The sequence below is a fragment of the Trachypithecus francoisi genome, unplaced genomic scaffold, assembly GCF_009764315.1.
Source record: "Trachypithecus francoisi isolate TF-2019V2 unplaced genomic scaffold, Tfra_2.0 Lachesis_group5, whole genome shotgun sequence".
NCBI classification, from domain to species: Eukaryota; Metazoa; Chordata; class Mammalia; order Primates; family Cercopithecidae; genus Trachypithecus; species Trachypithecus francoisi.
Genome location: NW_022681470.1, coordinates 132,274,207 through 132,291,019, shown reverse-complemented (window position 1 = coordinate 132,291,019; position 16,813 = coordinate 132,274,207). Strand labels below are relative to the sequence as shown.

General features: G+C 55.2%; 1 protein-coding gene across 2 annotated transcripts; it reads left to right on the top strand.

Annotated features, from left to right (window-relative positions):
- The first annotated feature begins 2,218 nt into the window (after positions 1-2,218).
- CCDC124 (coiled-coil domain containing 124) lies at positions 2,219-14,671 on the top strand. Of its 2 annotated transcripts, none has more exons than XM_033196861.1 (5): positions 2,219-2,307; positions 6,744-6,913; positions 13,313-13,502; positions 13,919-14,033; positions 14,193-14,671. In XM_033196861.1, exons 2-5 carry the CDS (start codon positions 6,755-6,757, stop codon positions 14,398-14,400), a joined length of 672 nt encoding a protein of 223 aa, XP_033052752.1. In that variant the 5' UTR covers positions 2,219-2,307; positions 6,744-6,754; the 3' UTR covers positions 14,401-14,671. The 2 variants fall into 2 exon arrangements, with proteins under 2 accessions (XP_033052752.1, XP_033052753.1); XM_033196862.1 differs by having other exon boundaries at positions 2,275-2,299.
- Positions 14,672-16,813: the final 2,142 nt, after the last annotated feature.

The window sequence follows — 16,813 nt, the reverse complement described above, 5'->3', positions numbered from 1 at the left end:
AAATGTTACAGCAACTTGATATTACAAAATAAAAAAAAGAAAGAGGGGCCAGGTGTGGTGGCTCACACCTGTAATCCCAGCACTTTGGGAGGCTGAGGCGGTTGGATCACCTGAGGTCAGGAGTTCAAGACCAGCCTGGCCCACATGGGTGAAACCCCCTCTCTAATAAAAAAAAAAAACAAACAAAAATTAGCCGGGCGCAGTGGCACGTGCCTGTATTCCCAGCTACTTGGGAGGCTGAGGCAGGAGCAGGAGAATCGCTTGAACCCCGGAGGCGGAGGTTGCAGTGAGCCTAGATTGTGCCACTGAACTCCAGCCCGGAGGCGGAGGTTGCCGTGAGCCTAGATTGTGCCACTGAACTCCAGCCCGGAAGACAGAGCAAGACTGTATCTCAAAAAAAAACAAGGAAGGAAGGGAAGGGAGGGAAGGGAGGGAAGGGAGGGAGGGAAGGGAGGGAGGGAGGGAGGGAGGGAGGGAGGGAGGGAGGGAGGGAGGGAGGGAGGGAGGGAAGGGAGGGAGGGAGGAAGGGAGGGAGGGAGGGAGGGAGGGGGCCTGGAGAAGGGCGTGTCCATTTTGCCTGGGGGGGGGGGGGGGATCTAGGAGAATCTCTCTGAGGAAGGGATATTTAGGGCAAGGCCTGAAGGAAGGGAGGGAGCTGGCCATGGAAAAACCTGGGAAATTCCTGGGGGAACTCCCTGAGGCAAGACTGCGCCTGGCAATTTGTAAGACGGGGCTGGTGCGACCTGAGCTGAGAGCTAACAGAAGGATGAGAGGGAGGGCAAGGGAGATGGGGTGGGAGGTGGGAGGAGTCTTATGGGACAATGGGAACCCAGGGGAGGTGTTAAAGCAGGGGAGGTGCATCACGCACTGGGATTTAGGTCCCAGCGAGGTCGCTGAGGGGATGCCTTTTAGGGAATGGACTCTGTGGTCAACTCCTCCTACCCGAACTGCCCCAAAAGCATTTGCTTTTCCCTCTCCACAGTAAAGACCAGTGTAACCATCCTTAGACACCTAATACCGCCATTTTTACTGATGAGGACACTGAGAAATAGTAAATGCACAAAATCTAAAGTATAGTGCCCAAGACAAATTGGCGCCCCGAACCTAATTTCTAAATAAAATAAATAATATTGCAAAAGTGGGGAGCGGGTCAGCAATCCAGGGGGAGGCACTGGCAGGAGCTGTTAGGCAGGAATCTAGACCCAACATGGCGGCGTTACCCCGCATAGCAGGCCTTTTGTTAAAGACTCCCTTCACCCTTGTACACACCCGCAGACTTACATGCGTCACAGTTCTGGCTGGGTAACCACACTCCCCCCTGACCTGCAGCTCACCTGCATTCCACAAGTTCGTAAACAGCAATTTCGGTTGACAGTTTCCAAAGACCCCTTCCTCATGACCCTTACTCAACTCTAGCCCTACTGGTTTCAAGACCCCCCCAGGCCCTGTTTGCACAACCAGCTTCCCTACCTCTCAGGCTATAAAAAGCCCCTACCCTCCTCCCTCAGCGCGACTTCCTAGGCCCATGCCTTTGGACCGAGGAACCTCGCCCGCAAGCCCTAATAAAAGGCTATTCTCACTGCCATTTGCCTTGTGTCTTCGTTCCCGGTTCGGCTCCAGCCTCGGTTTACCTTTACAGAAGCAAGAGACGGAATTTGAGCCTACTCGCGGTTATGAGCCTACTCGCGGTTACATTTTGGCCAAACTCAATTCCTGGTCTCTCTGAACCTCAGTTTCCCTACCTGGCCTGCTTGGTGTGTGTTAATTTCTCTGCCCCATTTATCTCCCATCTCCCAGCTCCGCCCCAGAGTCACAAGTGGGACGCAGAGACTCACGACTAGGAAAGCAATTTTAAAGCGCTAAGGATTGCAAAGAGCTACGGAGAGGCTTCCACAGGGCTCTGTCATCGGGTCCACCTCCCCTCACGGACCGCAGGCGCGCTCTGGCGGCCGGGCAGCTCCTGGCTTAAACGGCCGGTCCACGTGTGTAGTCGCAGCTGCCATCTTTCATCCGGGCATCGGCCATCTTGGTAAAGGCAATGTTCTAGATTTTCGCCTCTCCCCGCCCCTCCTGGTTCGTCAATATATAAAGCGAGCGTAGGGAATGAGGGCGTATTAAGTGTCCTCTTTTTGAAGAGACAAAGAAGTGGCTGACTACCCTGGCTTGGGTCCAAGGCCCGGCCATCCTTTCCTTTACCAAGATGGTGGCGGTACCGAGGCGCAATGAGCGCGCGCCACCAGGAGCTCAGCGCGCAGGCCCCGCGATGACGTCAGGGAGGCGCGACCGGGCCGGCGCTGGGGTAAGGAGGTACGAGTGCCTGCGGCGCGAGCGGAACCTGGGTTCGGGGGGCAGAGGCGCGGGGCGGGGGCTGCTTGGGCTGGGACCATCCCCTGGGAAGGCTGGAGGAGGGATGCTGGGAGGCGGGAGCACTTCCGGCATCCAGTCTGAACCACACCTAATTGGGGGCGATGCCCATTTCCAGACCAGACGACTGAAGCCCGACGCGACAGCGTAGTGTTCAAGGCCCCTTGGCCCCGGACTGTCCCAGGGCAGCTTCCGGTCTCGAGAGGGACAGAGTTGGGTGCGGACGACCCCGGCCTCTTGTAGGGGGATTAGTGGTGGGGAACCTCAGAAGGGAAAGCCGGGAGGGCTGCTTGGAGGAGGCATTGTTGAGCTTCGTATTCTGTTCTTTTACTTTTACATCCGTGGGGTCTCGATCCCCGTGGATCTTGATTCTCTCCTAAGTGTGCCCCTCGCCCAGCCTGAGCCACTCCCTGGGTCCCGCCTGGACTCCCAACTCCTGCCATCTGAGGAGTCCACCTCCTCACTAACCCCAGAGGGCTTGTGTGACCCACAGATTGGGCCTCCCAGGTCTAACGCCCTCCACACCTTCCCATCTCCCTGGAATACAAATCGCCCCTTTTTCCAGCCTATCTCCTGCATCCCCCGTGCAGGCTGGGATCTCCCCCACTCATTCAGACTTTTCCTTAGATGTCTCCTCTAGGAAGCCCTTTGACCCAGGCTGGGTCAGAAGCCCTCTCTGGGCTTCCCCAGCGCCCTGTGTGCCCTTGTTAGGACTCTGACTGCATGCGGTGGCTCTTGTCTGGGAGTCCCATGCAGGCAGGAAGCTCATTTGTGCCACCTCTTTCCCCAGCATCGCACACGTATTAGGTGCCCAGTACATATTTGTTGAGTGACGTGCTGTGTGTGAGTGAGTGTTTACCACACAGAGAAGAGTGTCTATATTTGTCAGCTTGGGCTGTCATAACTAATACCACAGACTGGGTGGAGTAAACAGCAGAAATTGCCAGGCAGTGTGGCTTATGCCTGTAATCCAGCTCTTTGGAAGGCCGAGGCAAGCGGGTCACTTGAGGTCAAGAGTTTGAGACCAGCCTGGCCGACATGGTGAAACCCCATCTCTACTAATAATACAAAAATCAGATAGGCATAGTGGCACATGCTTGTAGTCCCTGCTAGAGGGGAGGCAGAGGTGGGAGAATCACTTGAACCCAGGAGGTGGAGGTTGCAGTGAGCTGAGATCATGCCACTGCACTCCAGCCTGGGTGACAGAGCAAGACTCCGTCTGAAAATAAAATAAGAAGAGTGCCGAGTCTCATGCCCTGGATGGCACAGCACTGGCTCCTCAGCACCCTGGTGGCGTGCTATTTCTCAGGTGGTGGCCTTCCCCGCCTTCATCTGAAAACAGACTTTTGAGATAAGGCTCCAGGCTCAGCCCTGTGTGTCCTGGCCAGAGACCTCGGCTTCCTCTCTTTAGAATGGGGATAAATGACAGTCCCCACGTTTAAGGTTTTGGAGACATTCCGTTGTTTTGGTCCTTGTAAAGCACTTCACCAAGGGCCAGACATTTGGTGAACGGTGGTGCCTACCATTTGTGTGTGCTTTGTCATTCCCTGGCTTCTCACGTAGGCCTCACACCAGATAGGGACCAGGTGCCCAGGGGCCCGAAGCTTTAGGATTGTTATAACATCTCCCAGTGGTGCAGGCCCCAAGCCATCGGGGCAATTTATGGTGGCTTTATTGTTCACCCAACTCTAGGAAATTTGGGGACTGAAATCTCCCAGGGGGCAGACAGGGGAGGGACCCCACAAAGACTGCCACATGGTCACAGAAGCATGACTTGCAAGAGACCTAATGGGGCCAGGCGCGGTGGCTCACACCTGTAATCCTAGCACTTTGGGAGGCCAAGGCGGGAGGATCACCTGAAGTCAGGCGTTCGAGACCAGCCTGGCCAACATGATGAAACCCCATCTCTGTAAAAATACAAAAATTAGCCAGGCGTGGTGGCAGGCGCCTGTAATCCCAGCTACTCGGAAGGCTGAAGCAGGAGAATTGCTTGAACCCGGGAGGTGGAGGTTGCAGTGGGCGGAGATTGTGCCACTGCACTCTAGCCTGGGTGAAAGAGCGAAACTCCATCTCAAAACAAACAAAAAGAGCCCCACTGTGGAAATAGCCCAGATGTCTAGCTGTGGACAAATGGATAAACAAAATGTGGCGTATCCATGCAGTGGAGGAGTATTCAGCCATAAAAAGGAAAGAAGGGCCAGGCGCAGCGGCTTAGGCCTGTAATCCCAGCACCTTGGAAGGCCCAGGCAGGAGGATCACTGGAGCCCAGGAGTTCAAGGCCAGCCCGGGCAACATAGTCAGACCCTGCCTTAAAAAAAAAAAAAAAAAAAAAAAAGGCATGGTGGCCTGCACCTATAGTCCCAGCTACTTAGGAGGCTCAGATGGTAGGATCTCTTGAGCCCAGGAGGTCAAGACTGCAGTAAGCCGAGATCTCGCCACTGCACTTCAGCCTGGGCGACAGAGTAAGACCCTGTCTCCAAAGTAAATGAATAAATGTACTCTCACACTGTGTGGCCTTTTGTGTCTGGCTTCTTTCACTCAGCATCGTGTTGTTGAGGTTCAACCACATTGTATCATGTATTGGTGCCTCGTTTCGTTTTTTTTTTTCCTTTTAAGAGACGGGGTCGTGTTCTGTTGCGCAGGCTGGAGTGCAGCGGCACAATCAGCTCACTGTGGCCTCAGCCTCCTATGCTCAGGTGATCCTTCCACCTCAGTCTCCTAAGTAGCTGGACCTACAGGCACAAGCCACTGTGCCTAGTTATTTTTTATTTTGTAGAGATGGAGTCTTGCTATGTTGCCCAGGCTGGCCTTGAACTCCTGGCCTCAAGCAATCCTCCTGCCTCAGCCTCCCAAAGCATGGGGATTACAAACGTGAGCTATCGCACCCAGCCTATGATTCTGTTGATATGGACTGAAATGTCCAGAACAGGCAAAGCCATAGAAACAAAGCAGATTGGTGGTTGCCAGGGGCTAGGGGAGAAGGAACAGGGAGTGACTGCTAATGGTGATGTGGCTTCTTTTGGGGGGATGCAAGTGTTCTGCAACTAGACAGAGGTGGTATTTGCACAACACTGTGAATATACTTAAACACTGAATTGTACACCTTTTTTTTTTTTTTTGAGATGGGGTCTCGCTCTGTTGCCCAGGGTGGAGTGCAGTGGTGTGATCTCAGCTCATTGCAACCTCCGCCTCCTGGGTTCAAGTGATTCTGCTGCCTCAGCCTCCTGAGTAGCTGGGATTACAGGCATGCGCCACCACACCCAGGTCTTATTTATTTATTTTTTTGAGAGGGAGTCTCATTCTGCCGCTCAGGCTGGAGTGCAGTTGCACGATCTCGGCTCACTGCAGCCTCTGCTTCCCAGGTTCAAGCAATTCTCCTGCCTTAGCCTCCCAAGTAGCTGGGATTAAAGGTGCCCACCATCTGTAATCCCAGCACTTTGGGAGGACGAGATGGGCAGATCACGAGGTCAGGAGATCGAGACCATCCTGGCTAACATATTGAAACCCCGTCTCTACTAAAAAATACAAAAAACTAGCTGGGTGAGGTGGCAGGTGCCTGTAGTCCCAGCTACTCGGGAGGCTGAGGCAGGAGAATGGCGTAAACCCGGGAGGCGGAGCTTGCAGTGAGCTGAGATCCGGCCACTGCACTCCAGGCTGGGCGACAGAGCGAGACTCCGTCTCAAAAAAAAAAAAAGGTGCCCACCATCACACCCAGCTAATTTTTTTATTTTTAGTTGACGCGGGGTTTCACCCTGTTGACCAGGCTGATTTTGAACTCCTGATCTCAGGTGATCTGCCCACCTTGGCCTCCCAAAGTGCTGGGATTATAGGCATGAGCCACCATGCCTGGCCTGAATTGTACACCTTTAAATTGGTTCTTTTTCCTTTCATTGAGATGGAGTCTCGCTCTGTCGCCCAGGCTGGAGTGCAGTGGCATAATCTTGGCTCACTTCAACCTCCACCTCCTGGGTTCAAGCTATTCTCCTGCCTCAGCCTCCTAACTGGCTGGGAATACAGGTGCACACCACCATGCCCGGCTAATTTTTGTAGTTTTAGTGGAGATGGGGTGTTGCTGTGTTGGCCAGGCTAGTGTTGAACTCCTGACCGCAAGTGATCCACCCGCCTCGGCCTTCCAAAGTGCTGGGATTATGGGTGTGAGCCACCAGATCTGGCCCAAATGAGCTCATTTGGTGTCATGTTGTGAATTTTGCCTTAATAAACTTTTACAAGGAGAGCGCTAAGTCCAAAGCCCTTGTTTTATACAGAGAAGGCCATGGAGGCCCAAAGACGGTCCTGGCTGCCCAGGTGTGAGTCTGGGGGTGCTGAGTGCCGATGTCCCCACCAGCCCCTGCTCCCCTGCCCCCATCCTCTTCCCACAGCCTGCTGAGGGATGCCCAAGAAGTTCCAGGGTGAGAACACCAAGTCGGCAGCGGCCCGGGCACGAAGGGCAGAGGCCAAGGCGGCCGCTGATGCCAAGAAGCAGAAGGAGCTGGAGGATGCCTACTGGAAGGACGACGACAAACACGTCATGAGGAAGGAGCAGCGCAAGGTGCGTGTGCCCCAAGTCCCCATGGCCCGTGTATCCTGTGGCCGAGGCCAGTGGTCCTTATGTCAATGTGGGTGAATAGCAAGAGGCCCCTCTGACTTTGGTCTGAAAGGCCAGGAGGGACCGGACACGGTGGCTCACGCCTGTCATCCCAGCATTTTGGGAGGCCAAAGAGGGCAGATCACCTGAGGTCAGGAGTCCAAGACCAGCCTGGCCAACATGGTGAGACCCTGTCTCTACTAAAAATAGAAAAATTAACTGCATGGTGGTACATACTTATAGTCCCAGCTACTCTGGAGGCTGAGGCAGGAGAATTGCTTGAACTGGGAGGCGCAGGTTTGCAGTGAGCCGAGATCTCCCTGCTGCACTCCAGCATGGGCAACAGAGTGAGATTCCATCTCAAAAAAAAAAAGAGAGGCCGGTCCCTGTGCCTCATGCCTGTAATCCCAGCACTTTGGGAGGCCGAGGTGGGCGGATCACCTGAGGTCAGGAGTTCAAGACCAGTCTGGCTAATATGGTGAAACCCTGACTCTACTCAAAATACAAAAATTAGCCAGGTGTGGTGGCACGCTCCTGTAATCCCAGCTACTCGGGAGGCTGAAGCAGAATTGCTTGAACCTGGGAGGCGGAGGTTGCAGTGAGCTGAGATCGTGCCGTTGCACTCCAATCTGGGCAACAGAGTGAGACACTGACTCAGAAAACAAAAAGCAAAACACCAGGAGGCACTGGAAATGGCAGAGGGGAGGGAGGCAGAGGAAATGGTGTGTGCAAAGGCCCTGGGGTGGCACAGTCTTGCTTGTTTGTGGATAGTGAGGCTGTCATTGCTCTCTGTGGACGGTTTTCTCCTTTGAGTAATGCCAGGGTTGGGCTAGATGGTCGTTCTTACCATGGAGCCACTCTGCCCCTGAGGACGCTTGGCAATACCTGGAGATGTGTTTGGTTGTCATAACTCGGGGAGAGGGCGTGTTGCTGGCATCCAGAAGGTGGAGGCCAGAGATGCTGACACCCTAGAATGCACAGGATGCCCCCACAGCAAAGAACGAGCCAGCCCCAGATGTCAGCAGTGCCGAGACAGAGAAACGCTGTGATAGGCCCCCGTTTCCAACCTGCTGACCCAGGTCCACAGATTCTTCTAGGTGTTTATTTTTGTTGTTGTTGTTGAGACGGAGTCTCGCTCTGTTGCCCAGGCTGGAGTGCAGTGGCCCAATCTCAGCTCACCGCAACCTCCGCCTCCCGGGTTCAAGCAATTCTCCTGCCTCAGCCTCCTGAGTATCTGGAATTACAGGCATGCGCCATCACGCCCAGCTAATTTTGTATTTTTAGTAGAGATGGGGTTTCTCCATGTTGGTCAGACTGGTCTCAAACTCCCAACCTCAGATGATCTGTCCGCCTCAGCCTCCCAAAGTGCTGGGATCATAGGTGTGAGCCCCTGCATCCGGCCCAGGTGTTTATTTTTTAAAAGCTGTGGTTTGGTGTAGTGGCTCATGCCTGTAATCTCAGTACTTTGGGAGGCTGAGGTGAGAGGATTGCTTGAGACCAGGAGTTTGAGGCCAGCCTGGGCAACATAGCAAGACCCCATCTCCACAAAACATGTAAAAATTAGCCATTCATGGTAGTGCATGCCTGTCGTCCCAGCTACTTGGGAGGCTGAGGTGAGAGGATCACTTGATCCTGGGAGGTCAGGGCTGCAGTAAGCTATGATCGTGCTACTGCACTCCAGCTTGGGCAACAGAATGAGAATGTGACCCAAGATCCATCAAAAAGCCCAGGGCCAAGCACATAGTGCTTGCTTCATTGGTGTCTGGGTTGTGGTTTAGGGCTGATGCTGATCTGCTTGGCCCAGTAGGTGGCGCCGGTGACCCATGCTAGCCACAGCTCCTGGTTTCCACCCCCGGGTAGCTGAGACACCGGCTCCCTAAGCAACCCCCCAGCTTAGGGGCTGCTATCCTGACAACATGCCCAGTTCTTGGGGGGAATCTGGACATTTCCATGTGCTTTACCCGTCATCATTTTTTTTTTTCAAGACAGTCTTGCTCTGGCGCCCAGACTGGAGTGCAGTGGCATGATCACAGCTCAATGCAGTCTTGACCTCCCGAACTCAAGCAAGCCTCCTGCCTCAGCCTCCCAAGCAGCTGGGACTACAGGCATGCACCACCATGCCCAGCTACTGTTTGTATTTTGTGTAGAGAAGGGGGGTCATCTCACTGTGTTGCCCAAGTTGGTCTCAGACTCCTGGGCTCAAGCAGTCCTCCCACCTCAGCCTCCCAAAGTATGAGCAGGTATGAGCCACTGCGCCTGGCCTCCCATCACCTTTCTGTGAAGGGGTAGATCCTGCCTTGTTTTTAGCACACATTGACTGTCCCTGGTTTTCTTCCAGCCCCACCCCTACCCACCCTGCTGCACTGGGTCCATGAAGATATTTATAGTTTGGGGTGGGGGGATCATCAAAATTTTGACACTATAGGAAAGTTGAAAACTCAAAAGGAAAAACAATGTCAAAGATCCAGTATCCATCCGGGTGTGGGGGCTCACGCCTGTAATCCCAGCACTTTGGGAGGCTGAGACAGTCAGATCACCTGAGGTCAGGAGTTTGAGACCATCCTGGCCAACATGGTGAAACCCCATTTCTACTAAAAATGTAAAAATTAGCCAGGTGTGGTGGCACACACCTGTAGTTCCAGCCACTCGGGAGGCTTAGGCACAAGAATCGCTTGTACCTAGTAGGCGGATGTTGCAGTGAGCCGGGATCGCACCACTGCACTCCAGCCTGGGCAACAGAGGAAGCGTCTGTCTCAAAAAAATAAAATAAGGCCGGGCATGGTGGCTCACGCCCGTAATCCCAGCACTTTGGGAGGCCGAGGTGGGCGGATCACGAGGTCAGGAGATCAAGACCATCTTGGCTTGATCTTTCAACATGGTGAAACCCCATCTCTACTAAAAACACAAAAAAATTAGCCGGACATGGTGATGGGCACCTGTAGTCCCAGCTACTTGGGAGGCTGAGGCAGGAGAATGGCGTGAATCTGGGAGGCGGAGCTTGCAGTGAGCTGAGATTGCGCCACTGCACTCCAGGCTGGGCAACACAGCAAGACTCCGTCTCAAAAAAAAAAAAAATAGTAGTAATAAAATAATAAAACAAAAAGATCCAGTATCCAGACAGAGAATCCAGAGACCTTTCCGCCCATAGAGTCAGGATCATTGGCCTAGCCCTCCCTGTGGCCTGCATCTTGGCCACTGATGTTGGCCCCATCCTCTGGGAGGAAACAGGCAGAGAAGGCAGAAAACCCAGATCACATGGCTATGAGGAAGAGCTGGAGCCAGACTGGCACCTTCTTGTTTGTTAAGCGGTGTTTTTTTTGAGGCAGTTTCACTCTATCACACAGGCTGGAGTGCAGTGGTGCGACTTTGGCTCACTGCAACCTCTGCCTCCCAGGTTCAAACCACTCTCTTGCGTCAGCCTTCTGAGTAGCTGGGATTACAGGTGCATGCCACCACACCAGGCTAATTTTTAGTAGAGATGGGGTTTCACCATGTTGGTCAGGCTAGCCTCAAACTCCTGGCCTCAAGTGATCTGTCCACCTTGGCCTCCCAAAGTGCTGGGATTACAGGTGTGAGCCACTGCACCTGGCCTTGTTTTGTTTGTTTGTTTTGTTTTTTGGTTTTTTTTAGACAGTTTCTGTCGCCCAGGCTGGAGTACAGTGGCATGATCTCAGTTCACTGCAACCTCCGCCTCCTAGGTCCAAGCGATTCTTTTGCCTCAGCCTCCCAAGTAGCTGGGATTACAGGCATGGCACCACGCCTGGATAATTTTTGTATTTTTAGCAGAGATGGGGTTTCACCATGTTGCCCAGGCTGGTCTCCAACTCCTTACCTCAAGTGATCCACCCACCTCAGCCTCCCAAAGTGCTGGAATTACATGCGTGAGCTACTGCCTCTGACCTGTTAAGAGGTTTGATTAAGGGACAGCAAAGCGTGCCTGTCCTAGGAGTGTAGGTCAGAGAGCATGTACCTCTGAGCACACCTGTATTGCATGTATCCGGGACAAGGTATAGAGAGGGTTGGACAGGCAATTGGGGCCAGGTGGTGAATAGCTTAGACTTCACTTAGGGGTCAGACAGGAAGCCACTAGACCTTATCATTGAGCATGAAGGCCACCACTGACAGTAGGTTAGCAAATAGGTGTGGCTGCGTGCCCATTAAACTTTACCAAAGGGGCCGGACGTGGTGGCTCTTGCCTGTAATTCCAACACTTTGGGAAGTCAAGACAGGTGGATCACAAGGTCAGGCGTTCGAGACGAGCCTGGCCAACATGGTGAAACCCCATCTCTACTAAAAGTACAAAAAATTAGCTGGGCATAGGCCGGGCGCGGTGGCTCAAGCCTGTAATCCCAGCACTTTGGGAGGCCGAGACGGGCGGATCACGAGGTCAGGAGATCGAGACCATCCTGGCTAACACGGTGAAACCCCGTCTCTACTAAAAATACAAAAAACTAGCCGAACGAGAGGTGGCTGGCGCCTGTAGTCCCAGCTACCCCGGAGGCTGAGGCAGGAGAATGGTGTAAACCCGGGAGGCGGAGCTTGCAGTGAGCTGAGATCCGGCCACTGCACTCCAGCCTGGGAGACAGAGCCAGACTCCGTCTCAAAAAAAAAAAAAAAAAAAAAATTAGCTGGGCATGGCGGCGGGCGCCTGTAATCCCAGCTATTCCGGAGGCTGAGGCAGGAGAATCAGTTGAACCTGGGAGGCGGAGGTTGCAGTGGGCTGACGTCGCACCACGGCACTCCAGCCTGGGCGACAGTGTGAGACTCTCAAAAAAAAAAAAAAAAAAAAAAAAAAATTACCAAAGCACGCAGTTGGCTACAGTTTGTCAGCCCCTGCTCTCTAGAACATTCCTAGCCCTGTGTTTCCCTCATATCCATCCTGGTCGGTCCCCTACCAATGATACCTCTCCTCACTTCAAACATCGTGCATTGGCCAGGCATGGTGGCTCACACATGTAATCCCAGCACTTTGGGTGGCCAAGGCAGGCAGATCACTTGAGGTCAGGAGTTCGAGACCAGCCTGGGCAACATGGTGAAATCCCGTCTCTACTAAAATTACAAAAGGTTAGCCAGGCGTGGTGGTGGGCACCTGTGATCCCAGCTATTTGGGAGACTGAGGCATGAGAATTGCTTGAACTCAGGAGGCAGAAGTTGCAGTGAGCCGAGATCACACCTCTGCACTCCAGTCTGGCTGACAGAGACTTTGTCTCAGGAAAAAAAAAAAAAAAGCCTCACGCAGGGCCCTGTCTGAGGCAGAATGTGTGTGTGACATGCATCAGTCAGGGAGCCTCAGGATGTTGCCTCTGACCGAGGGGGAAACAGCCTCCTCAGCACAGCAGTGGGAGCCCAGTTTGTGCGCTCTAACATCCTTGACTTTAACACCCCCTCCAACTTTCCTGCTGTGCAGGTGGGGGTGGGGGTCAGGCCCTGGCGGTGTCTTAGGTGCGTCTACCCCTATTCTGTGACATTTCTTTCTGTCAAATCTATCTGGAGACGCAGTGGTAGTGTCCCAGGGGGACGCTGTAGGTGTGGGGATCATCCCTGGGAAGGCTGAAGGTGTGAGAGTCAGATGGTGGAGTCTCAGGCAGTGAGCGGGCAGGCAGGGGTGTCCAAGACCAGGGCCCTGCGGGAGTGCCAGGCAGCGGGCATAGTACTGCCCTGAGCCTCCAGGAGCACTATGTATAAACCATGGGCTCACTCGGCCCCCTGGGGTAGGTGCAGGACAGGGCAAGGGCAAGTCCCCTAGCCCAGATGTCCCTCATCCAGCCAGCATCAGGGCTTCCCTGGGTGGCCGATGTGGGATCAGTTTCAGCTTCAGTGACCCAAGTCAGGGAAAAGTGGACAGTGCTGCCCGACTCATAAGGACAGAGCCCCTGCCCTAGCCTGAAACGGGTCTAGGCCTCCCACGGCTCTTATAATCCAACATGAACCCTTCCCTGGCCTCCAGAGGCTACCCATGGCCCAGCCATCTCCCTCCCCACCTTTTCCCCGCCCCCTTCACTCCCACTCCAGCCTCCAAGCTGTTCCTGTTATAACAAATGGCTCCTGCCTCGGCGCCTTTGTACTGGTACCCCTGCCTCTAAGGACGTCCCTGTTCCCCAGCTCTCCCCCTTGGCCGGCCCTCTTCGGACCCAGGAGCGTCACTTCTTCAAGAGCCAACCACCCGCCCTGTCCAAGGTTCCCCTGCTGGCCTCACATCTCCCGCCCAGGGCAGCACCAGGACCCATCTGGTTCCTGGCATGTCCCCTGCACCCAGCACAGAGTCTAAATCTTTGTTGGCTGAGATGAAAATCCGAACCCCAGGCTAGTGGGTGCCGCGGGGGTGTGGGGTCCTCTGCCTGACCATGCACGGGGCCCCCGCAGGAGGAGAAGGAGAAGCGGCGCCTGGACCAGCTGGAACGTAAGAAGGAGACGCAGCGCCTGCTGGAGGAGGAGGACTCCAAGCTCAAGGGCGGCAAGGCGCCGCGGGTGGCCACATCCAGCAAGGTCACAAGGGCCCAGATCGAGGACACGCTGCGCCGAGACCATCAGCTCAGGGAGGCCCCGGACACAGGTGGGGCGGCATCCCGCTCTGGAGCTGCACTTTTGCCCACTGCAGAGGCAGGGGACTTTGAGTCCATTAGACCCCCTCCTGGCCCCCAGAGAAGCTGCCGGGGCTCCACGTCGTGCAGGGTGGGTGGGTAGGCAGCCTCCTGGTAAGCCTGGCAGTGAGCACAGACAACTTCTGGGCTTGGGCCCCCTGGGGTCCTCTTGTTTGCAGGGCTGCCGGAAAGGAAGGCAGAGAACTGGGTGCCGGGAGGGTGGGACCTGTCCCAAGAGGGCTTACCAGCTCAAGTCGGTTCCATACCCCCTTATCTCTCCGGCCTTCCTCCCGCCCCTAGCTTCTCCTGCCAGTCTCTATCTCATCTCCTTGGAACTGTGCATCTTTGCTTATCTCTCTCTGTCTCTGTCACCCACCCACCCGCCCAGCCGAGAAAGCCAAGAGCCATCTGGAGGTGCCGCTGGAGGAGAACGTGAACCGCCGCGTGCTAGAGGAGGGCAGCATGGAGGCCCGCACCATCGAGGATGCCATCGCGGTGCTCAGGTAACGGGGCGGGGCCTGGGGCTTCCCAGGGGTGGAGCTGGTCCTCTGGGGGCGGGACCTAAGGTCTCCGAGGGGGCGGGGCTACCGGGGGCGGGGCCGGGCTTTTCCGGGCGAGGCTGCGCCTAAGGCCCCCTGACGTGCATGTCCACCCCAACTCAGCGTGGCGGAGGAGGCGGCCGACCGGCACCCAGAAAGACGCATGCGGGCAGCCTTCACAGCCTTTGAGGAAGCCCAGCTGCCGCGGCTCAAACAAGAGAACCCCAACATGCGGCTGTCGCAGCTGAAACAGCTGCTCAAGAAGGAGTGGCTCCGCTCTCCCGACAACCCCATGAACCAGCGGGCTGTGCCCTTCAATGCCCCCAAGTGAGCCCAGAACTGGGGGAGCCAGTTCACCCACGGGTGGTCCAGGTCACGACTCTGCACGCCCTTACGCCAGGTCAGCTTCAAGGGTCACAGAGCGTTCCGGGGGGCCAAGGCGTCGGGCCCCGGGGCCATGCTCTTATCACCAGCCACCCGTCCTCCCGCCAGAGGATCCCTGTCCCAAGTGACACCCCACCCCCTCCCATCCCCCAGCGCGTGTGTGTAGAGCCTCAGGGCTGAGTGCCCAATAAAGGTGGCGGCAAGGCTGCGGTGAGGCACTTGAAGCCTAAGTGAGTGGGTGGGGAGAGGTGGGCGGAGACGGGGGAGAGGTGGGCGGAGACGGGGGAGAGGGAACAGCTTTGGGGACCTGTTGTGAACCGCACTGGGACCATAGCTAGAAAAGACAAGAGCCCCAACAGCGCACTCCTTCCTGCTGCCAGCTATACCTCATTGGCTCCTGCCATCACCCCTCCTTGACTGTGCCACTTGTCCAGTGAGGGACCTGCTCCGCTATCCCCTGCACACGCTCAGAAAGGTGGAAGTGGAGGTGCTGGCCACACTTCAGGGGCAGAGCCAGAGAAGAGCTGGAGGCTGTCTGCCTCCTGAGATTCTAGTTCAGGGTGGGCCCTAGGATTTGATTGGGGGTTCCATGCTGTGTTTGGGGTCAGGAAATGCTGGCGGCTGTGGTGTTATTCCTACAGGGGAGGCATCTGGGCTAAATCCTTCTGTGATGAATCCTGGGCAGGCTTCCCAGTGGAGGATTTCTTCCTTAGTGGGGGATGAGTCAGATCTCATTGCAGAGGGAGGAGGAAGGCACTGGGCCGGGAAAGGCCTGGAGGCTGCAGTGAGCAGGTGGATTGGAGTGGGTGTGAGCAAGCGTCCTGTCAGAGACTGCACGTCTGGGAAGGGTGGAGTGGGATTTGAACCTAGTTCTGGCTTCCTAGAGCTTAGCCAGCCCTTAAGAACAGAGGAAGGGCAGCTGGGAGATGGGCCTATGAGGCTGTGTGGGCTGAGCAAATTGCTTAGACCCAGGAGGGCGAGCAGGGGAAGGAGGTGCCCCCAGAAGTTGCAGTGGTCAGGGCTGGGTGCGGTGGCTCACGCCTGTAATCCCAGCACTTTGGGAGGCCAAGGTGGGCGAATCACCTGAGATCAGGAGTTCGAGACAAGCCTGGCCAACATGGTGAAACCCCATCTCTACTAAAAATACAAAAATTAGCTGGGTGTGGTGACGCATGCTTGTAATCTCAGCTACTCGGGGGGCTGAGGCACAAGAATTGCTTGAACCCGGGAGGCAGAGGCTGCAGGGAGCCAAGATCACAGTTCCGCACTCCAACCTGGGCAACAGAGCAAGACTCTGCCAAAAAAAAAAAAAAAAAAAGTTGCAGTAGTCAGATTATCTGCAGCACTTACCTAGTGGGCAGTGGGCCTGGGTAGAGGTCAGAGCAGCCCCTGGTGCCAGAAATGGCCATCAAGGCCCCACTGTGTGCCTGGCCTTGGACAGCCCTGCTGTCCAAGGTCATCTGTAACAGTGGGGGGAACTGAGGCACAAGGGTAGGGGGTAGGGTTGAAGGACTTACCAGGCCACTGCTATGGCTCTTGCCCAGGTGACACCCACTCCCTATGCCCACGGGGCTGTCCCCTGACTTCCCATTACCCTCTCAGCTCAGTACTTCCGGCCTCCTTACTCTTGGCTTCTCAAGCCTCCAACACAGCAGGCTTGGTTCCCTCCACCAAGAACGCTGTCCTGCGGGGCACGGTGGCTCATGCCTGTAATCCCAGCACTTTGGGAGGCCGAGGCGGTCGGATCACCTGAGCTCAGGAATTCGACACCAGCCTGGGCAACATGGTGAAACCCTGTCTCCACTAAAAATACAAAAAATTAGCCAGGCGTGGCGGCAAGTGCTTGTAGTCCTAGCTACTTGGGAGGCTGAGGCAGGAGAATCACTTGAACCCGGGAGGCGGAGGTTGCAGTGAACCACTGCACTCCAGCCTGGGCAACAGAGCAAGACTCCATCTCAAAAAAAAAAAAAAAAAAAAAACACCATCCTCCCAGATCACAAGTCTTAGGTGCATGCAGGTCCCCACAGAGGTCCTCAGCTCTGTGTAGTCAGGGCTGGGCAGGCTGGAGGGGGCTAGGCTCTGCTCAGAGGTGGGAGATTGAATGTATCTTTCAGGATGCATAGGAGCTCTCCACACAGACAAGGGACAGAAAAGTCAAAGAAATTACATGTGCAAAAGTCTGGAAGTCACACCACTTCCTGTTCAACAGAGGGTAAAAGGTGCCAAGAATAACTAGGTACAGGTGAGGCACCGTGGCTCATGCCTATCTATGATCACAGGACTTGGGAGGCCACAATGGAAGGATCTTTTGAATCCAGCAGTTTGAGACCAGCCTGGGCAAGAAAGCAAGACTTTGTCTC